Source organism: Populus euphratica, unplaced genomic scaffold (genome assembly GCF_000495115.2).
Source record: "Populus euphratica unplaced genomic scaffold, PopEup_1.0 scaffold32.1, whole genome shotgun sequence".
Lineage (NCBI taxonomy): Eukaryota > Viridiplantae > Streptophyta > Magnoliopsida > Malpighiales > Salicaceae > Populus > Populus euphratica.
The window spans coordinates 1,074,674-1,097,929 of record NW_011499861.1 but is presented as its reverse complement, the minus strand read 5'-3'; the positions used below and the strand labels follow the sequence as shown (position 1 = coordinate 1,097,929).

The window sequence follows — 23,256 nt, the reverse complement described above, 5'->3', positions numbered from 1 at the left end:
CTCCCCCCCCCCCCCATCCTGAAATGGTAAGAAACTGCAAGCTTGGAGTCTTATGACACAGCATACACAGGGTGAAATGGGGTCAGGAATCTTCACCTGCAGAATGAATACATCATATCCGTTTATGTATCGCGATTGCCTAATTTCTCATCTTGGAAGTAGACATTTCATGCATGTAACGATTAATGAATCGACAGTGCTGATTAAGATTGTTGCTTCGGGTGCAGGATTAACATCCGATGACAAGAAGTTGTGTGCAGGGCTGATGGTAAGAATCAATGAGACTGGAAATCAAATTAACGAAGCAATTTATGATGGTAGACAAACATATGTACCTGTAACCGAATTATATGGCATGCTAATTTTATATTTTTTACATTTACAATTACACAATATATATATATATATATATATTATTTACTTATTAGAGGGTTATTAATGGAAGAAGGTGAAGATTAAAGATTCATATAATACATGAACATGAATGGTGGTTGGACCTGGTCAGGTTTTTTATTTGTCTCTGGATCTCTGTTCTCTCTCTCTCTCTCTCTCTCCCTCCCTCTTCTTTGTGTTCTTCTATGGAAGAATATCCTCTTGTGATGGAGCTGCAAAGGAGGTTCTTGGATTCCTGATTTTGCTGACAGGTTGCCATAATTGCGTTGGTTTTTGGTTTTTTTTTTTTAACCTGCGAGGAAAAAGAAAAGGAGAAACAGAATCAAAATGAAACGAAGCGTAAGGCGTGAGATGTTAGTTTGCTTTTTCAGATTTTAGGTTAGGAATTTAAAAGGTGGATGGAGGGCTTAGGGTTAGGGGCAACTGTCAGTGTGTCTGCCGCCTAGTTATTGTGCTTTGTGACTTTGATTAAGATTTTCCTGCATTCTGAAAGGTTTTCGCACGCAACTAAAGGGGGACGATTTATAGATGTATTTTAAAATGTGATTGTCAAAAATATAATATTTTTATCGTGTTTTAGTCTATGCTTGGAGGTTTACAATGAATTTAAATCAAATTTACTCTTTTTACCCCTGAAAAGTAAATTATGTTATTTGGCAATGAATTATTTTTTCTCTATCCATTTGTGTCCATAATCATAATCATGTGTATATTATGTTAGTTATAGGTACCAAGTAAACTATATATTTATTAACAAATTACACAACATTTCCTTTACATTAATGGTTTTGATACCAAATCTTAAAAGTTTTTTTATTAGAAAATTACTCAAATTAGCCAATACTATGACTACCCGCTATAGTTTAAATAAGTATTATTTGCATCTTGAACCTTTAATATCCTCTTACAAAAATTAACAAGTTTTATTTATTTATTTACATAGTTATTATTATTATTTATTTAATTGCAAAAAAACCATTAAAGTGTTCCCCCCCTTTAAAATGCACATTCCTTCCCCCATTACAAATCCACCCTCATCTCTCTCAAAAAAGGAATTCCCATTTCCCTTCGCTCTCTATCAAAATTCACCAACTTGTCTAATTTGATTCAACTCATTGAGTCATGAAACCGATTCAACCCCTACCACCACAACCCTTTCCTTCATCAATCATCACACCAACAATAGCAGACCGCTGCCACCTTGACCTAACCCTCCCACTCCCTCAGCTCGACCAGTAGCTTGCCACCCCACTCCTTCCCCCACCCAACTTCAATGGCTCAAAATCTTTTTTTCTTTGAACTCGACCAAATCAACCGAATTGAAAGTGGTACTGAATGCACCATCTACAAAGTCATCCACTGTATATGGCTAGCCCTTTCTTCTATTTCACCTGTGAGAGACATATTTGCTTTAAATATTTTTCATGAAACACTATTTTTCAACATTTTCAGGGTAGGAGGAGAATTTGAGTACAAAAAAGCTTTTATAGATTCAATTGTGATCCTTGTCTGAGATAACTATGAAGCAAATAAGGTTGTTGCTTTATTTATATGGATTCAATGAGAATTGTGCATGCACTTGGTAAGAAGCAAGAGAAGAAGGATTTTTGGTGATACAAGCAGAGACTCATTAATTACTTGGGTGGTTGTTCTCAACGTGCAACAATAAATTGTAAAGAAAAAAATATAATAATTTTTTTATTTGAAATATATTCAAACTGAGCTAAATATCTACATTAATAAAAAAAATATTATGTTTAAAGATTATTTATCCATTGAAATTTTACAGTCTAATATAAATGATATAATTTGTACCAATCCAAATTCTTCTATAAATTGGATTTTTTCTATATAAAAACCACACTTTGATATATTTGAGTAGCTTTAATTTCTTTCTCAATCACAATTAATCAAACGAATTTCAATGGAGTCTCAAGGTTATGGCTATTTTACTAATTTTATATATAAACGGGTTAACCTAAAAATATAATTTTCACAAGAAGGTTATGATCCGCTCGCTTAATACTCTAATCAATTTGTTGTGCTATCTCAAGATCCATGTAAAAACTCACCTGTGATTAAAAAGATAAAATAATCAAGTAATTTTAGGATGAAGAAGATGTTTGTCTTGCGGAGACTAGAATCAACACTAACATGTATCCAATATGTGAAAATGAACAAAAATATAAGGTATATTAGAAAATAATTCATGAAAACTACAATAAAAACAAAATGTTTGTATCTAAGTGTATATCAAGTTCTTTAATGCGTTGTTGGTCGACCACTCAATTAGCGATGAATAAGTTTTGTTCTACTCGAATCAAAAATGAAAATCAAAGTGGTTTCACCTATAAAAACAGGGTATTGTTTGTATAAAACTTATAAATTTAAATTCACTTATAATTTTTTAAATAATGCATTATGATGTGCTTTAATTTATTATTTTTTAAGATTGCATATAAAAGAATTCAATATCAACTATTTTTATTTCAACATTGGTGGGAGAAATTGAAGAGACAGCCTAAATAGATGATTTTCAAAAAGAAGTCCAAAAATACTAGAAATGTATCTCCCACACGACTTATTCTCCTCTTACTTAAAATTCAATCAACTTAAAAGAAATTAATGTTGTACTCGGTGGACGACTATAAAATTAGAGATCACAATATGTAGAAAGTAGACAAAAAAGCATACTTAAAAAAAAAAAAACAATAGCAGCACAAGTTTTCATTGGATTGATCTTGAAGAATTACAAAGAACATAAAATAAAAATGAAATGCAAGAAGATAGGATATTTTGAAAAAATTATTTGCTCTAGAGGAAGAGAAAGCAAAAGCAAAACATGAAAATACAAAGATAGAATGAGACAAGATTGTTATTATACACGAAATTTTTTTATTGAAACAACAATAAAAAGATGAGAGAATAATTTTGATAGATAAAACAAACATGCTTTTACATTTGATTGAATATCATGAGATGTGTCAAATGGAGATGTTAGCTAAACAACAAAATAATGGTTGTAATTAATATGCATTAGCATAATTTGAAAACAATAAATAACATGAAATAACATAGCTGAATATTCATTTTACATATAATTAAAAAAATAAAAAAAATATTCATGATTATCTATTTTAAAGAGCACGGTCTCATGGTTAAGTGAGCCAGATAAAACAATTTTATAGCTATAAAATAAAGAGCGTGGGCATGGATGCTCTAACACTCCTTTCCTGAGCCCGTGACTAACCATTAGGGTCGCTTGTGTTCTGTGCCAGACGACAGCAATAATAGCCTCAGACTTTTAACTTACCAATACGTCGTCTCATTCATGGATCCAGCATGTTAAATGTCATTTCCTCTTTCGCTCACAAGGAGACTATAAAATCGATTCATTTTGATAAAGCTATTATTATTTTTAAATAATTTTATTTAAAAATATATTAAAATAATATTTTTTTATATTAGTATATTAAAATAATCTAAAAACACCTGAAAATTAATTTAAATATAATAATTTTTTTTAAAATACTTCTTATATAAAAGGCAAATGGTAGCTGTGTTATAGTTCATCCAAAAATAATTGTAATTTTAAAAAAAATTCGAATCACTTTTCATTACTGCCGCAAGAGAACAGGAACAACCGCAATCTCATTGATAACATCCTAGCAAACTATTGTTAAATCTATATAAATTAATATTTTTAGAATTATAAATATTTATTTTTTATTTAATAAGTTATTTAAAATTTAAATTTAAATGAAAACCGGATAAAAATATTATTTGATTAAATTTATTAATTTATTAATTTATTGAGTTTTAATTTATCAAGAATATATTTCTAATTTGAGTAGATCATAATTATCTTTTCTTTATAATTAATTAATTAATACATCTAATATTAATAATTATTGTGTCAATTCAAGAATTGAGCGATCAACTCTTGGTTTGAATAAGATATGAAAAAATCAACCTGAAGTTACATGTTATAACTTGGAAGTTGCAACAAATTGACTTAGGGTTATTTTTGAAATATAATTATAGTTTATTTTCATGTTTAAAATATATTAAAATAATATTTTTTATTTTTTAAAAATTATCTTTAAAATCAATATATTAAAAAGATTAAAAATATATAAAAAATTAATTTTTAATAAAAAATTAATTTTTTAAAAAATATAGGTTCATCTGTATTCTAAATAGATTTTTAATAGATTAAATTATGACTGAATTTTTTTCAGAAAAATTCTAATTTGATTTAAAATTGAGCCAGATAAACCCACTCAATGTACAAAACAAGTTTAATATATAAATAATCAAATGTTAACAGATGGTAGTGCATAGTTTCATTGTTTTATTTTTTTTTCTTAATCCTTGAGATTCAAATTGAACTGCTTTAAAAATTATCTGACACAAGTAGAAACGGATTGAGTAAAGGTCACGCGAATGGGATGAACTAATCAATGAAGTTCAAGTGGCGACAGGAACGAATGAGAAGGTCCTTTTCGTTCGCAACCTACTAGGGCTACTGGAGGGCTATGTTCAACGAATGTCTTGCAGTCCCTTGATCCCCAAGCCATAAACTGCACACCCACCCTCGCATTTAAATATCTGCCTCCTGGTCTTGAGTTCGTGGCCTGGTTCTCTTCACAAGAAATTTCTTGTATTATTTCCGGGTTTGAATAGTTTTATATATCTCTCTGTTATTTCTATAGTGTTTTACTTGTTTATTAAATTTTCAGGATGTTTAATGAATTTAAAAACTAATTATAGTGTGTATAAACTCGAACACCTAAATTATATAAAAAACATATATATCTTCATGTTTTTAACCATTAAAAATAATCTAATAAAACCATTCAATTATAACCAAAACATCATACTACACACGCGAAACTAAGACCCAAACACATGTTTTTATTTGAAACGAATTTCCCACCCAGTTCCCTTTCACTGCCGGAATTCTATATAGCTCTCGAAATCTTGTATTTATAAGGTATATGCCTCCATCTTTTCAACATGTAGTACATTGCCTCGCCATTAGGTCATAAAGCTTAAGGAATATAGTTGAGGGCGTGCCCATAAAAAATGGTTGAAGTTGGATTATATATATATAAAAAAAACAATTTTATATTCTATTTGCAGGTTTAATTTTTAGAACACCATTGTATTCGCATATGCCAGTAATAATATTATACTGAAAAACAAAAAAAAACTTGTATAGAAAAATAAAAGGAAGAAGATGTTTTTGGGACTTTAATGTGGTAAAGAAGAAAAAATCGATGCAGTGGCCACATATACAAGTCATTAGAAAAGAGATGAAAACAATAAATACGAGAGGCTTAGAGGCAGGAAGAATACGAAGAAGAAAATTTTATGAATCTATAAAATAGATGATCTACAGGCTCTTCAGGGGAGAAGCCTAACTCCATCAATTCGTTTCGTGGGAGGAGCTCCACTTTATAAACTTGTTTAAGTAAGTTAAAAAATTTTTTAACAAGTTCAGATAACTTGCATTTTTAGGATCCCACACTGGTATCTTATTACTTGATATTAATTTAAAATGTTTTATTTTAATTATAATATAATTTAAAATATCATCAAAGTAAAATTATATTTTAGTCTCTCTTCTATAAAAAAACATGAATAATAAGCTATAAATACAACATAAATTCTTTAAACTTTAGGTTAATAATATTTTTAATATAAATATTTTCAAAGTTTATCCTTCTAAAATATTATTACATTTTTTCTCTACAAAGTTACTAATTAAAGCATATAAGAATCTTTACATTTATCAAGTGAAATATTTTGCAAGTATTAATTACTAACTATCTAAATTTTTAATATCAAATTGCCAAATACCTTAATTAAAAAAAAGGAATGAATCACATTACTTAAACTAAAAAATTAATTAAATATCTAATATATTAATTTTATTTCTACACATTGTGGAAGACAAACCTTATTTGAAAAAAAAACAGATGGGTATTTATTGCTTATTTGTGTATAATTTTTTTTAAAAATATATTAAAATAATATATTTTTTATTTTTTATATGAACTTGTTAAAACAATCCAAACACATAAAAAATTAACTTAAAACTATTTAAAAAAAAACATAATTAAACCACGACATCAAACTACATACCTTAGAAAATACATTAGAAAGAGGGACTTTAAATTCTTACTCACTCAATGTAAAGGCATCCATCCACGGAAAAGAAATAAAATTTTTAAAAAACCATTATAGAAAATGAATGAATTAAATAATCAATCAATCACGTAAATCACTGCAATTAAATATTTGATGCTTGATTGACAAGCAAAATTGTCAAGGAGAATTAAAAAAAACTCCACCTAAATCTCGTCAAACTCAAACAGTGAAAAGGATCCCAACTGAAACTGTCTGTGACCCTGCAAATTCATCACACCAACAGAAATGGTCTCTATTTTAGCCACGTAACTTATAACGGATTTGAAATGATATTTTATAAAATTTTAATTTTTTTATGTTATAAATTATTTTATTACTTTAATATTAAAAATAATTTTAAAAACTTTTAAAAAATATTATTTTAATATATTTTAAAACAAAAATATATTTTTAAAAATGACCACTCCAACACAATTTAAAACCTTCCTATAAATCGAACCCAGAATTTGAACTTATAATACCTGTGACGGTCTCTCAAGCACTACCCCACCATTTATGATGTGTAATTTATGATTTAAAATTTTGAACTTTGTACAATACGAAATGGGTTGGCGCGTGACTTCCTTGGGGACCAAGTTCGAGACCATTGAACCATCTCTTTCCCCTAGCCAACCAGAATTGCCGCGTGTCATAAATTTAACCATCTATTTTTCTAAATGCGGCGAGTGGTCTGGGATTTCCCATTTTAATCTCCCCCTTTTGTAACTACCCATCCAAAAATGAAAAACGATGCTCGTAATATTTTATTAATTATTTTCAAAATTTATCTTGAAAATAAAAATAAATACAAAAAATAAAATAAAAATTCATAATTTAGAAAAATCAATAAGAAGATTTTTTAAGATTTTTTTCTTTTAATTATATATATATATATTTAAATAAACATAAAGAGTAACTAATAACTAATAAGATCACTCTCTCATCCAAACCATTTTTATCCAAAAATTCAGCCAATTAAAAATCTTATTAAGATTTCGTTTCGTAATTTCACTTTCACACTCTAAACCGACATATTAAAAAAAAAAAAAACTTGAAAAGCTAAAAGCAAAAAAATGAATAGGGCTGGGCTCTCTGCTTCTTAGGATATTCATATAAAACTGCGATTCCTAGGCCTTTTGACGTTTGACTACGAAACTCTCTCCAATATCTCCTCATTTCTCTCGTTATCTCTCTGTTATTCCCTCTTATGCCCACTCTCCTCTTCACTCCCTCAGCAGCCCCCCTCCTCTCTATCTTTCTATCTACCCTATTTGCCTGTACCCTCTAATTCTCGCATCAGTTGTATATATATATATTTGTGTTCTTAAAGCGTTTTTAATACTTCCTATTTGTAACGTTTTGTTTGAAAATTTCCCATCTTTGATGTTTTCACCTAAAATCCAACCCCATAAGCCTTGATTAAAAAATGAATCGCTTTTCTACCAAGTACACAGAGCATAAAACAGTGACCAACAAGCTGGTGAAATGGGAGGACTCAAAAGCCACAAGAATAGTACGGATTTCAGTTACAGATGGCAATGCTACGGACTCATCTGGTGATGAAAAGGAGGAATCGAAAAGGCATCATCCAAGAGTCAAGAAACATATAAACGAGATAAGAATAACAAGTTGTGGGAGCGACAGAGCAGCAGAGGATGCAAAAAAATCTTCAAAAGTGGTAAGCCGGCAACAAGTTGTGAAAAAAATTTCAAGGGATCAGTGTTCTCATCCAGGGGGGAAAAGGTATCGTGGTGTGAGACAAAGGCCATGGGGGAGGTGGGCAGCAGAGATCAGAGACCCTTATAGGAGAATCCGGCTATGGTTAGGGACTTATGATACAGCAGAGGAGGCAGCCATGGTTTATGATCAGGCTGCTATTCGTATTAAAGGACCTGATGCACAAACCAATTTCACAAAACCTCCGGTGAGCAAACAACATGCCCCAGATGTTGATATTAACGTTAACATTTCTGGGTATGAGTCTGGTAAAGAATCTCATAATAGTCTGTGTTCTCCAACTTCTGTGCTTAGATTTCAATCTACAGAGGAACTGGGGCCACAGTCACAGGATGCCGTACAGAGTGATTGTTGCTGGAGGATACAAACGCAAGAAGAGGTGGTTCAAGAAGAAATTATTAAGGTGGGTGAGGATAATGAGTGTTTGGTTACAGATCCTTTTTGTTTGAAAGAGTTTTGGGATTTTGAAAATCCTGCTCCGATTTTTTTGGAGGAGTGTAGTGTACCGGATACTGTTTTGAGAGAAGATTATGCTGATATCTCGGTACATTTGGATGGTGATTTCGGTTCCTGTTTATGGGATGTCGACAAGTACTTTGAGGCTTAATTACTCTCTATTTGGGTTTAAGGTCATAACTACCGACCTACTGATATGATGGTTTGGTAAATTCCGAGGGGAGTTTTGGATCAGTACCGCCCTGTTTTGTTTTTCCGTTTTAGATGTAGTAGTTTTGTCTAAAAATTGTAAGTTTTAGCTTGCAATCTGCAAAAATATGTAGATTCTTTCCTCTTTATCATTTGTTTTAAGATTCTGGATCTTTGTTTCTGGCAAGTGTTCATCAGCAAGGATTGCTGGCAGGATAGCGAACCCGGATTATGCTAGGGTGTTTAGATTTTGGCTGTCCAATGTCACTTTTTATCTCTTTGGTTTGAATGTTTTTTTAATTTTTGTATTTTAGAAGTGTTTTTATAAAAATTTAAAATTTAAAATTTATATTTAAAAATTTTAAATTATTTTAATAAGTTGATATTAAAAATATTTTTTTTTTTTAAAAAATAATTTTTATATATTTTTAAATAAAAATATATATTAAAAAACAGCTAAAAACAATCTTTTTAATATCATAGGTTCGGTGAGAGATATTTTTACTTGTTGGCATAAAAAAAGCCCACCAAGTGGCTAAAGTGGCTTCCATGTTCAACGGTTGGCCACTTCAGACACTTGATAGCCATACGCTCCTGCGTTTTATTAGCCAGCAATGGACACTCTAAAAATTCCCGACTATTATCCTGTGCTTTTCTTTTCCTAGAGTCTAGTGAAGAGGGTGACAAAAATATCCTGCATCAGTTGGAGATTGCTGGGGTCTAAGAATCAGATGTTGTATGTGACGTCTCCAGTAATATAATCTACAGTGTTCATTGACTGATTGTTATCAATTACGCTTTAATATCTTACAAGGAATGGATTTTGAACTCATAAAGGTCAGAACCCTGCGTTGTGTCTGCCTCCACTGAAATTGCCACATTTGCCAAGTGGGATTCTTGGACTGGGTGCCGGAGCCTATAGTAAAGCAAGCCATTGGCTTTATAGAAGTTTGAAGACATGCCAACTCGCTTGATTTCAATTGTGATGACATCCCTGGGAGGTAATATGGTATTGCAGGCTTGCTTTTACTACTCTAATGAACAAAAGAGACCCACTTGCAAAGCCTGTAGCAACATCTACAGAAGATGTGCAAAAACCAGATTCGGACCCCCTTGCAATTTGCAATTCTGAATTTGGTCGCTCCGGAAAATCATTTTACCCAAGTTTTAGACCTTGTCACGTACAATGACAGTGACAGAACCTGGACACATTGCAGATTTGCAGTGTTTGGTCTTCACAATTTTCACTAATAATGTTTTTGTTTCATGGCCAGTCAATTGTGCTGCCAGCGCTTCTTGCGGCTGGCACTTTGTACGGTGAGTGGTGGGTTAGCTATTTTAAATTTATTTTTTAAATATTTTTAAAAACTTAATTTTTAATTTTATACAAAATCTTTATTCACCTTAAACTGACTAGTGTTTTTGAAGACATTATACACTTGTTAAATGTAAACAATTACATAAAAAAATGTTGATTGATTAAAAAAAGATGACGGATGGTATACCAAAGTAGCTGATAATTAAATTGTTAGAAAGATTATTTGAGATTGTAGTAGTGTGTTTAATTTAAAATATTTTTTATTTAAAAATATATTAAAATAATATATATTTTTTTATTAAAACCATAAAAACAAAAAAATTAAAAAAAAAAAAATAATTTTTAATAAAAACAAAATAAAATTTTAAAAAATACAGTCTACTTCGTATCTCCAAATAAGCTCATAGGATGCAGTCGAGTCTTGAACCTCCTTTCCCTTGTAAGTCCAGAAAATAAAATAGAAGGAACTGCGAGTGGTGCGCTATTCTATGCACCTTGATGTCACCATATCTCGATTTGTATTTTTTTTCTTCTTTCTTGACATACACATTCATCATAATTATTTGATCAGACGGCCAGGAACTCAAAGCTAAAATTGGCATACAAATTAAACTCTGACAGTAATTAATTAATTATATTTGTGTAGGATATACATCCACGCGGGCGCGGCCATGCAAGTGAAGTAGCATAAGCTATGACTCTTGTTTGAGGATAAGGTGTGACGAGACTTCGAGTAAACCTTATTATATTTCAGCTTTTCAGTAACATATAACCGGTGAAGTTGAAAAGGAAGAGCTGTCTCAAAAGCTCACCAACATATGCAAAACGAGTCTAATTTAAGAATCTTTGATGCTTGAATTAGTTAATAAGATGCATGAGAAAAATGTAAATAATGTGAGTTATATGATTAAGAAAATAATAAAATACAACTTGTGTAAGGAAGAGAGCATTTTCCCATCAATCCTGGCTCTTTTACCATCCACGAAACCGTTGTTTTTATATGTTTTTGGTCCTGTTTATTTTTATATTTTAAAATTACTTTTAATAAAATTTAATTTTTTTATTTTTAAATTAATATTTTTTAGTATTTTTAAATTATTTTAATATAAAAATATTTAAAATAACCACACTTACATGTTCAAACACGGCCTCTTCGTGCATCATTTGCAAGAGCCGTCTACCCCACAGGAGCTCATTCGGCCAGCGTGAGACCCACACCAACACTGCCTCGCTTTTTTCCAGACAATTTCAGCAGGTCGTTCTTGTGTCCAAATAAATTTATATTTGTTTTTGTATAATTTATAATGTGAACTTGTGTGCAGATATGTGACTTTTTTGTGTTGGTGATCATAAGTGCGGGTGTTCGATTGCCAAGTGTAAAAGATTTTGGTGTGGGTTTTATTTATTTATTTATTTATTTTGCGTGCGTTTGAATTATGGATGTTTTTTATTTTTTTGGTTTTAGTGAATTTCTTTTTTAAAGAAAAGGTGGAGTATTTTCGCTTGCAGATATAAAAGAATGTGTGGATTTTTAATAGAGGGTTGACCCCTGAAGAGGAGAGTCTTATCAATTGGATATCAAAGATTTGTTATTTTTCTAAAAATATTTTTAATTTGCTTTGTTTGATTTTTATTTAGCTAATGATAGGATGATCCTTAAAAGAATCATATTCTTCAAAATTTAGGGGAAATCATATGTTTTTAAAAGAATTATGTATTCAATTGTTTTTTTAACATGAATTTGATCAACAAATTTAAAAAAAATTCTTTTATTTTTATATTTTTATTATATAGGAAGATGTTATTGTATCAGTAGAGTTATTTTTTAGATGATAATATTTGTTTTTAAAAACACGCACATACACTACATGTGAATTTTTTTCTCTTTCTTTTTAATTTTATTAATGTGTATAAATTTTTGTTATAATTTCTCATGTGCTAGAAAATTATCTTATTATTATGAGTAAACTTGCTTTGTATCAATATAACTCGCTTATTAAGTATAAATAGGTGTTTTTGTGCTTGATTTTTAGATAATTAAATAGAATAAAACAAAATCTAAATTAACTGCAACTATTCACTTGAACCCAACACCTATATTTTAAAGTTAAAATTAAAACTTTGTTATCATGCATAAATTCTAAATTACTACGATATAATTAGTATTAATTTAAACAAACTTTAGCAAAAGCATAATAAGTATTTTTGTCATCAAATATAAGCAATAATATAACTTATTTTAAGTAGCATGTATAAAGTAATAAATATCATTTTTATATCATAATCAATCTCTTACCTATAACTATAAAGACAATTAAGGTTATTAGTTATGGTAAACTAAGTAATGACTTCATTTTTTATTTTATTTTTATATATACTATTATTTTTTGAGATGCCGGCTATGACAGAGCTAATGATCTTGATGAGCATTGTCTCGTGTTTTATGCCAAGATTTGGTGATAGACAAGGCAAACCATGAGCAATCATGGTCTCCGCTCTGAATTCACCATTAATACAATTGATTTAGAGCCTCTTTGTCTACACAAGTATTTTTACTATGTAAATTGCATTTTGCATGAAAAAACACAAAAAAGATAATGCCTTTTCATTTGAAATACATATTTGCACAGTATAGCCAAACAAAGCCTTAATCATGGAAAAGGAGGTGCTCACCCTGTACCGGTGAAGGTGTCCCTCCAAGAACATGATTTTCAACTTTCGCAGGCGAGCACTAAAGTCCCCAACTTCAAGAATTTCTTTTCTTTTCTTTTTGTATTTTCTCATTTTCTTGGCACGCGCGCAGCTGCACCAAGAAAAAAACGTTTCAGACGCGTGTAATAAATCCAAATATCCGATCGATGAATGAGATACATTCTCATTGGTCATCATTTAACGATGGATACAGCCATCAATGTTCTTTAGAGAATTCAAATGGTTAGACAGAAAGGATCATTAACAAAAAAGAAAGGGACGCAAAATAAAGATAAAAGTGGAAAATGGAGGGACAAAAAATCACAGATACCGGCAAACATCACAGGGAAGCTTGATATTTTTTTTGGGGGTCAATTAAAGTATTTTTACTTGAAAATATATTAAAATAATATTTTTTATATTTTAAATTAATTTTTGATATCAAATCTAAAAATATAAATTAAAAATTAATTTTTTTTAAGTACCTCTGTATTAAAGGGAAATTTTAGTGGCAAAACAAACTTTGAGGCTTTGGGGATAAGAGAACTTCATGATTAATCATGAACTGAAAAGGTACCAAACAGAATTAATGTAGCAGGAAAGAAAATCACCCACCCTATAATTAGCAGATATTCCTGGCTGATGGTCTGGAGGCCGTAGCCATAATATGGTGTTTATGTGCTTGATTACACAGATGCATGGCTTTGTCTCCATGTGCTGAAAGCAAGGCTGTGTGGGGTATAAACAGCCAAAGCCTTTTGCTTACAAACAAAACTCCTCTTTAAAGCAAACCCACACAAAAAGAAGAAAGGCAAGGAGCAGAATGATTTGTTTTGTTTTGATAAAATACCAAATGGAAACCTTAAGAAATAATTAAGAAGAGGCCTACCTTCCAATTTCATTACGTTTAATGGTCTCAAGCTTTCTATTTCCACCACAAACCAACCATAGCTGGCCAAGTCTGGAAAGTTTTCAGGCGAACATTGCTGAGAAACCATATAGAGTTGGGGGGGGGGGGTTCCTCTTCAATGGAGTTAGGGGGGGACCTGCAGACTCTCGTTGAGAGAGCATGGATTTTGCATGATCGGCTCAATGAAGAGATCGAGAAAATTAACAGCTCCTTCTGCAGATTCTGTTCAGAACATGGTCGCTATTGTAACATAGTGGAGACCCCATTTCAGGAGAAGGAAGGATTGATTTCCATCAAAGATTCATTGAAGGAAGTAGGGAACGCCCTTATGCTTTTACAGGCATGTTCATCATTTTAATATTCCCCTGCTTATTTCATGATAGTTAGCTCAGAATTAGCGTACGTGCTGGAAAATATCTTTCAGGTTTTATAAACTTGCTTGTTTATCATCATTAGGTTCTTTAGGATTTACTAAAATTTGAAATTTCAATCAGATGTTAGAGACACCATGCCTCGAATCAGCAAGTACTTTAATGAAAATTATCTGGTATATCGATTAATCTCCATGGTTATACACAGCATACCGTTCAGTACTCAAAAAAGCGTGGCATTCCTTGTATATTGTTGTTCGTAGCACATTACTTAAAGCTGCAACATGAGTTCTTATTGGAAATAAGTTAGGTAGACCAAGGTGCAGTCATAGCTACCAAAAAAAAAGGTCTAGCACTCAATAATTTTTTGCTTATTTCAGTGCACAAGAAAATAAAGTTACACAGTACATATTTGATATTCAAGATCCAACTACATCAAGGTACAGAGATTTAAGAACAAGGTGACAGCGGACAAGTCTATGTCATTTTCTCATTAAATTGCCAGGCTTGATTACCCTTTTCTCCTCCAATGTCATTATGCAGGGATTACGATCATGGCAGCCGATTGATAGGCAAGAGTCACTAACACGTTTAGAAGAAAGCAGGTTAACTCTCATGGAAAAGATAGCACAGTATCAAGGAAGACCACTTGGTGTGGTGGAAGAACTGAACGCATGTTTTAGCAATGGAGAGACTGCTTTTCACAGGAAGTTGAGTGAGATAAAGAAGATCAAAGTTGATTCTAATATCCGAAATGAAAAGAGGAGGACAAATCCTGGTTTTTGTTGGATTAGAATGCTATTCAACACATGGAAGTGGCATAGCGCTGCTGGGGTTACAGCAAAATTGATTTTGATTTCAGCTAGCATTTCATCTACAGCAAGATTCTGCCAGGGTGGGCTTTTTTCTTGCAGTTCACGAAGAAAAGTCCTTTCATTGCTGAAACCCATAGATTCAAGAACAAAAGAAAATAGCACAGCATTATCCCTCTCAAATAGTCCTCTAGACGTTTTTTATGGCAGGGGATGAATTCATTATTTGCAGAAAAGTTCTATATTATTTTTTGTCTTTTTTCATTCTTTCCTTGTCCTGCTTGATGTTATCTAATGAGAATCAAACAGAAAGAGAAACTTTGTTTCTTTGAATAGGGTTTCGCTATCAATTTCATGAATCACGTTGTGCCTTGCCAGCGGCGGATCTACGGCATGCGCTGAAGGTGCTATGACACCCTCAAGTTCCAAAATTTATATCAATCAATACCCATATAGTATTAGGTTGGATCCACAAATTTTTATTTTTCACCCTTAAAAGAGACAAGCCCATTTTTATTAGCTTAAAAAAATATAATAGAAAATTCACTAACAAGAAATTTAAATCCAAAACATTATTAAATGAAATAAAAATAAATCCATAACTATAAATTAAGAAAGATATACATTATGTCTTTTATTCCATCTCTATACCCCTTTTTTTTGTATTAGAGTTTTGATGGGTTTTTTATGAATTAAATAATTTTTTATTTTTAAGGCTATAAGATGTGAAAGTAGTTAATTCACTTTTGTGATTTCTTTTTATATGTTTATGTTCTTTCATATAAAAAATTAAAATTACAATTTTTACCCTAGAAAAAGAGAATTGCATTTGTGTTGACTTTGAATTTATTTATTTTTACTCATGTTTATATATCTTGGCCCCTCATACTAAATTTCATAGTTTTGCATTTAGGGTTTTGATGGATTTTTGTGAATTATATAAAATTGAATTCTTTCTAAATTTAATTACTTCAATATTTAATAAAACCAATTAGATAACTAATTATTATGTATTTAATATATTAGTTTTTTTATTAATCTATAAGATTAATTCTTGAACTAACAGTGTTTATATTTTTTTAGGTTGAATTAGGTTTCAAGAGTAGAGATGTTGAAACAAAAAACTCTATATATTTTTTAAAAAAAAAACTGAATGCCAAACTCTTAGACAACAATGAATTTATTGTAGCTATTATTTCAAACATGGCAACTCCTTCTTCAAATCTTAATAACTCCTGAATTTTAGAGACTCAATTAATATCTTTTAAAAGTTGAAGAAATGAATTTTTCTTCTAACTCAATGAATTTTTACTTTTTTATTTAGCTATACGACTACTAGGAATACAAGACTGTTTTTGTATCAAATATTTTTTTTAAAATACCACATAGGATATATATATTTTTTTTACAACTAGAATCTGATGTGTCTTACTCTCTTCTCACAAACTATGGACTAAAAATAATAAAAATAAAATTTTAGATTAAAATTGAATATTTAAAAGCTACAGAGATTAAAAAATATAAATTTAAAAGATAAAGGTCTAAAGTGAATTCTTTGGATAATTTAAAAAATGCCACCAAATTTCTTCTTCGCTTGTTTCACTTTGGTACGGAATCTTTTATTCTTTCCATCCCGTAATCATCCAAAAGCAACTGGCATTCAATTTGCTCACTTGTTTCACTTATAGAGGGAATTTCCAATTAGATGGGAGTTCAAATTGTTTTGGTAAATGCCTCTGAGAGAGAGAGAGAGAGAGAGATTCTTTTAATAATTAAATATTTTATATCATTTTTGACATATTATGATTCGTTGTTACCATATATATATATATATTTCTTACTGTCTGCTTTTGTTTAAATTCAAATCTAAAAATGGTCACGTGATAAAATAAGAAGAAAGTTGAACCAGCTTGCAAGAGCATCCGAGGAATCCATTGACGGAGGAAGGAATTTGTTTTCTTTTATGGGCTTAGATTCTTTCCATTAAGAAAGTTCTCCAGCCCAATTCCAAATTCCAGACAAGGATCCAGTGCTCTTGGAGCCGTTTAGGATTTTGATTTGTTTTCTTGTTTTAAATTAAAAATATGTTAAATTATTTTGTTATTTTTTTAATATAAACTTATCAAAGTAATTTAATAATAAAAAAATAAAAATAATTTTAAAACTAGTATGATAGTCTATTTTTCAGCTTACTAGCACGAGGAGAAGATAGAATTTGATATTGTTTTTTAAAATATTTTTTATTTAAAAATATATTAAAATAAAATATTTATTTTTAAAAAATTATTTTTAATATTATTTCATCAAAATAATTTGAAAATATATTAATTAAAAAAATTAATTGTTTTAAAATTACTTTTAAAACATAAAATGAAAGGGTTTAATTGATTCCACACCACGAATGAAAGGACAGCAGCTCTCTCAAATTGTATGGCGCCCTTATTTCCACGCCACGAATCAATCGATTAGATCCTATTATTCATATCTTCATTACGAATCAAATTGATTCCCAATTCAATTGCGTTTTGGAAACCTCTAGAATACAAGATGAAAGCAAATAAAGATATAACAACCCGCCAGTTTTTCTGACGGCAGCCAACAACTCCCTTCTCTCCTCTTCCCTTTTCTTCAATCCAATTCAATTCCCTGGTTAGGATTCAGTCCATAGAGGTATGTAGTATCAATATCGAAATTGACTTGTTCAATCACCAAAATAATAATAATAATAATAATAAAGGATTTTGTTTTTATGAATAACAGAAGAAAGAGAAGAGAAGAAACTGGAGGAAATGGCGGGCTCATCAAGGCAGAGCTTGCCTTCATGGATAACTGCAGCAGCTGCAGCAACAACCACAACAAGAGTTGATATTGAAGGAATCAACAAAGAAGGTAGTCCTAAAAATGAGGATTCAAAATCAGTTCCATCAGCCTCAGATTTTGATTTAGGTTTCGCTGAGAGAGCTTTCGCTGCCGCTGGTGCCGCTGTTCTTTCCGCCGTCATTGTTAACCCTCTCGATGTTGCCAAGGTAACGAACTCCCTTACATTCTTTACTTTAATTTCTCAATCGCCATTCGTTTTCTCCAGCACTCTCTCTCTCTCTCCCTCTCCCTCTCTCTCTTTTGTTTACTTAATTAAATCTGTTTTGTGAGTGATTATGCTTTAATTTAATTAATGATTTGTTTACCTGTTTTTCATAGACAAGGTTGCAGGCACAAGCAGCTGGAGTTCCTTACCAAGGTCTATGTGGAACGGCGAGTTTTGAATCAAATTCGGTATTACCATATGCTCATTAACTTGAACATAATTAGATTTTGATTATTTAAATTATGAGGAAGGAAAGGAAATTAGGAGAGTGTTTGGTAAATAGCATATTGAACAGTGTTAATTTTGGTTCTATTCCAGATGTTTCCTTGTGTGAAAAGTTCATCACATGCAGTTCCTGGCTCGCAACAATTGTGCGCTTCAGAATGTAATCGGTACAAGGGAGCATTGGATGTTTTCAATAAAGTGATTCGACAGGTTAGTGAGTTAATTAGAATTTGTAAGCGTAGTAATTGTTGTTTTTGAAGTTTTTTCTATTTGAAAATATATTAAATAATATTTTTTTTTATTTTTTAGAAAATTTATTTTTAATATAAGAACATTAAAATATCTAAAAAAAACATAAAAAAATAATTTTAAATAAAAAATTCAAAGTAAAACAAAAAACAGAAAAAAATTAAAATTTAGAGAAATGCTATTGTGTTCCAAACGGTATATTCCAAAAGGCCCCTTAAACTTGATAATGTTGCAAGTAATGGGCCCAGCTTCTCTCTTAAATGATGTGCTTTGTTGGTATTCTAACTTCCAAGGAAAGATGACAGGGAATTCTTATTATGAATTCCATTGGACCTTGAAATGATACATTGGAAGAATTCTTTGGGTCTTTCAATATCAGTTAGTTGATTGTTTTGCTCCTGTGATGGGTGTTTTTATGATGTAGTTCCATCTCAGAGAACCATGCATGCATCAAATTGCTGCATGGATTTTTGGTGTCAATATATAGTCTTAAACTTTACGATGTAGTCATTTTTGTAATCTTAAACACATTAATGCATGCTGTTGATGCGTTAAAGAAGCAGAAAATTTAAGGGGTTTTTTTTTTCCTTTCGGTATGGGAGAATTGTTGACATATAAAGGCAATGCAGAGTTTTGAGAATGGTTTTTAGTGCTTCAGGGATGATAATTTTGTTAATTTTCTTTGCATTGTATGAGCTTTGATTTTTGGAAACATGGTGCCTGCACCAAGCTAGGCTGGTGGGATGCTGCGATCTATTGTGCTAATATAGATGGGAGTTGGAAACCAGAATGCATCAACAAATTTTTCTGTATGAAATGACTTCTTAGTTCCATGGAAGTAGGGCAGCAATTGCTTTGACCTTGTAGATTATTATGTCTTTGTGCTGCTAAGTTATTTGTCTTCTTTCTACTTTGGTGCATATGTTATTTTTCTGGTTGAATTAGTGCTTGGCAAGAATGTACTTATTCAGAGGCTTCACAGGGGTGAACTTGTGCAGGAAGGTATTGGAAGGCTATGGAGAGGCACAAATGCAAGCTTAGCTTTGGCTGTCCCTACTGTAAGTCTCTAGATTAGATGAGATTTCCTCCTCTCTTATGGTTGATGCCTTTTACAGAGTGTTGGGATAATGGATTGGAAGCTGATTTCGCACGAAGATATTGTTCACATCTTCTGGGTCATGTTTTGCTGATCGTGTTTGTGTTTTTTTGTACTGTAAACCAGGTTGGAATCTACATGCCTTGTTATGACATTTTCCGGAATTCAATGGAAGAATTTACAATTCAGAATTGCCCAGCCTTGACACCTTATGTCCCGCTAGTTGCAGGGGCAGTTGCACGCTCAATATCTTGTATTACTTGTTATCCAGTGGAGCTGGCAAGGACCCGCATGCAGGTAGTTTGCTTGTTGGTTTTGTTTTTTAGCATCATATTTGTTAAGGTATCCATGGATTAGTTTTCTTGATCTTGATTGGTTACCTTAAACCTCAATCCTTTGTTATGAAGATCATCACATATATTTGTAACTGCACATACTGTAAATATTCTAGTTGTGGGCATTTTATTCAATCCAATAAACTTGATATAAGTAAAAAATCATTCAAGTATGTGTTAGTTTTTGATAGGAGTAAGATTGTGCAATGCATGTGTTAACCAGGTGAAATTAGGGAGTAATTAATGTTGGAACAGACGATTAGATTACTAACTCTGTTGAGTGATTAAGTTGCTACTGAACAACGATCATAATCAGGAAGAATGTTCTAACTGTTAATCCTATGATAATGTTTCTTGCTCATTTTTGCTATCCTTAAACTGCCATTCCTTTTGAGAATTTTGATATCTGTGATAAAGGCTTACCATGCATTGACACATATATATTATGGAGAATCCATTCTGCATTCTAATTACGTCTGACCAATAATAGGCATTTAAAGAAACACAAGCTGGTGTGAGGCCCTCAGGAGTGTGGAAGACATTAATTGAGGTCATCAATCCAGTTGGGGGAACAAACAACACTCAAAAGTGTAAGTTGATGTCCAAGTTTAAAATGTGTTGATTTGGTCTCTCTCTGACTGACAGATTTGATTCTACTGATTGAGATTGTTAGATTGAGTTGTCAGTAGAATAAATTAAAATGAATTGCTGTAGTTTTTTTTATTGCCTTTTCTACCAAGCACAAATAATGTAATGAATTTAAGTGACAGTGCGAAGCTACCGCATCCTTTGGACTGGACTTGGAGCACAGCTTGCTCGTGATGTCCCCTTCTCTGCAATCTGCTGGGCAACCCTTGAGCCTGTGAGTTTTTATTATCTAGAAAAACATGGTTTTTCAAATATATTTGGATCACACCTATTGAATGCGAAGCTGCTTTTCCTGCAGATCAGGAGACAAATTCTTGCCCTCTTGGGTGATGAAGCTGGGGCATCTCATGTCCTTGGGGCAAACTTTTCTGCTGGCTTTGTTGCAGGAACCCTTGCAGCAGCTGCTACATGTCCATTTGATGTCGCAAAGACCAGAAGGCAGATAGAGGTGAGTCTGTAAAACCAGCCTTTATTAACATGAATAAAAAAATTTCAGAAGGAAAAATGAATAAAACAGAGGTACACTGTTGACAAACTGTATCAGTTATAATTGCATGAGAACTACTAATATCGAGATGGGTCTTGAAATTTTAGTTGTACTTGCTTTATGTTATAATCATCTGAACCTAAATGCTTATGAATGAGGAAGGATTACAATTCTCTGTAGGTTAGATACTCGATGACTTAGCATGCATCTAGAATTGAAGTTGTCACTGCATGATACTGTACATTAGTCTGATAGTCTTTGTACGAGATAAAGTACCTAAAGCTAATATTTGAGGTGAAAATTGACAGCTACATGCATTTTCCCCCCTCATGCTGTCAACTTCCTTGAGCGTGCTGCTGATACTGTTATCACGGTTATTATTAGACTACTGTACTTTCAATATTATTTCAGCAGGGATGTAAGCACAGGTGCAGTTGCTGTGCTTTGATTTAATATTGCTGCTTTGAAATGGTTGTCCATGGTAAAATGATCACATGTCATAGCTGTTGTTATTGGAGATGGCAATTGACATTATATTTTATCAACTTTGACATAAAAACTTCTAGTGGATCACTAACATGCTTTTTTTTTTTGTTTTGGCTTAATGCTTGTGATGTTTGCAACGATAGAAGGATCCAACTAGGGCATTAAATATGACTACAACACGAACATTGCTGGAGATGTGGAGGTATGTTTTTATGTTATTCTTCATTCACAAGGAAGTTGCTTAAGAACCAGGCGATTATCTCTATGTTTTGAGTGGGTTTATTGGTGATGTTAAATTGATGAGTTGATACTCTCTTGCTACATGCCCAGTCTAAAGATTCTCTGAGATGGGGCTTTTGTATTCTAATGATAGGTACCTACAGAGAGCATCGTCTATAGGATAGGACCATATTATCCTGATTGATAGTCTGTAAGCTGCTGATCAAATTTGCTCTGGCTGTGGGTGAATCTTAGGGTTTGATGTATCCCTTATCATTTGAACCATGTCATGAAATTGTTGTGCGGTCACTTACAAATTAATTGTGCTTTACAAACTTGAATCGGTGACCAACGCTGGGAAGTGTCCTGCTAGGAAAGCTTGAATGCCTAACTGTGCACAGTTTTAATTCCCCATCATTGATATCTTAGAGTTAGAAGGTCAATATTTTCACATTCTGTCTCTCCTTATATCTTTAGAAATATGCATTACTGATCAAAGAGGAAGCAAAAGTTCACCACTCCAACAGCCATATCAGTGCCATTTATGCTTCACATATTTCTGGTCACCCACTCTCACCATAATTTTTTGTGGAACAGGGGTGGAGGAATTAAGGGACTGTTTACAGGAGTTGGTCCCCGTGTTGCTCGTGCTGGCCCTTCTGTTGGAATAGTCGTTTCCTTTTACGAAGTTGTCAAATACACTTTACATCACAGATACCAGTTCACAAAATGAAAGGGGTAAACATCAGCATTGGTTCTGTACGTCAATTGAGAATGACTCCTGCTGGTAAGAAACGTTGGCAAGTGTGATTGCATTATGAGACGTTGACTTGTCTTCAAAAAAAGAGAGAGAGAGAGATTAGGAAAAGGGTCACTCAGCCCCGCATTCCATTGAAAGCATCTCGTGAGCTTTGGCAAACAGGCAAGGATCTTAGGACTTCAAAAGCAACAGGATAGAGACATGGACAATAAGAAATCACCTTCTTAGGGCCTGGGAATTCCGGGATAGTTTCTTACTCGCACTGCAATTTTTTCCTGAAATGCAAATATGTCTTGCTTTATTTTGTTTTATTATATTCATTTATTTTCTGTTATCCTTTTAACGCTTCAAGCCTGTTTTGCAATTGTAAAAAAACAGAATTTGAAATTGTGCAGAGCTATCGTGGTGTTTACTTACAGTCGAGTTCTCGCTTGACACCCTTGCTTTTATAACGGGCTTAACGGCTCTTTTCTTCCTTTTCTTTTCAGAATTAATGGTAGGCGGTTACATCAGTCAAATTTGATTTGAAATGATAGTGTGATATCTTAGGCTTTTTTCAATGTCATATTATAGTATGAAATTTGAATTTTAGAT

At 32.0% G+C, this 23,256-nt stretch overlaps 4 protein-coding genes across 6 annotated transcripts in view; all 4 read left to right on the top strand.

Annotated features, from left to right (window-relative positions):
- Window positions 1-378, top strand: part of LOC105124795 (uncharacterized) — a 1,829-nt gene extending 1,451 nt beyond the window's left edge. For both annotated transcript variants that reach the window (XM_011024922.1, XM_011024923.1), the window contains exon 3: window positions 228-378. In XM_011024922.1, coding sequence (XP_011023224.1) covers window positions 228-243 — 16 coding nt within the window. In that variant the 3' untranslated portion in view covers window positions 244-378. The remainder of the gene's footprint in view (window positions 1-227) is intronic.
- Window positions 1-9,144, top strand: part of LOC105124796 (ethylene-responsive transcription factor CRF5-like) — a 12,640-nt gene extending 3,496 nt beyond the window's left edge. The window contains exon 2 of the mRNA XM_011024924.1: window positions 8,015-9,144. Coding sequence (XP_011023226.1) covers window positions 8,015-8,932 — 918 coding nt within the window. The 3' untranslated portion in view covers window positions 8,933-9,144. The remainder of the gene's footprint in view (window positions 1-8,014) is intronic.
- Window positions 9,145-13,779: 4,635 nt separating this feature from the next.
- LOC105124793 (uncharacterized) lies at window positions 13,780-15,427 on the top strand. The gene is made up of 2 exons (XM_011024920.1): window positions 13,780-14,229; window positions 14,804-15,427. Exons 1-2 carry the CDS (start codon window positions 14,008-14,010, stop codon window positions 15,287-15,289), a joined length of 708 nt encoding a protein of 235 aa, XP_011023222.1. The 5' UTR covers window positions 13,780-14,007; the 3' UTR covers window positions 15,290-15,427.
- Window positions 15,428-17,465: 2,038 nt separating this feature from the next.
- On the top strand, window positions 17,466-23,201 carry LOC105124792 (mitochondrial carrier protein MTM1-like). Of its 2 annotated transcripts, none has more exons than XM_011024919.1 (11): window positions 17,466-17,742; window positions 17,833-18,098; window positions 18,271-18,345; window positions 18,476-18,592; window positions 19,630-19,689; window positions 19,854-20,024; window positions 20,553-20,652; window positions 20,833-20,924; window positions 21,009-21,158; window positions 21,827-21,885; window positions 22,500-23,201. In XM_011024919.1, exons 2-11 carry the CDS (start codon window positions 17,862-17,864, stop codon window positions 22,633-22,635), a joined length of 1,197 nt encoding a protein of 398 aa, XP_011023221.1. In that variant the 5' UTR covers window positions 17,466-17,742; window positions 17,833-17,861; the 3' UTR covers window positions 22,636-23,201. The 2 variants fall into 2 exon arrangements, with proteins under 2 accessions (XP_011023221.1, XP_011023220.1); XM_011024918.1 differs by having other exon boundaries at window positions 20,827-20,924.
- The last annotated feature ends 55 nt before the right edge of the window (window positions 23,202-23,256 follow it).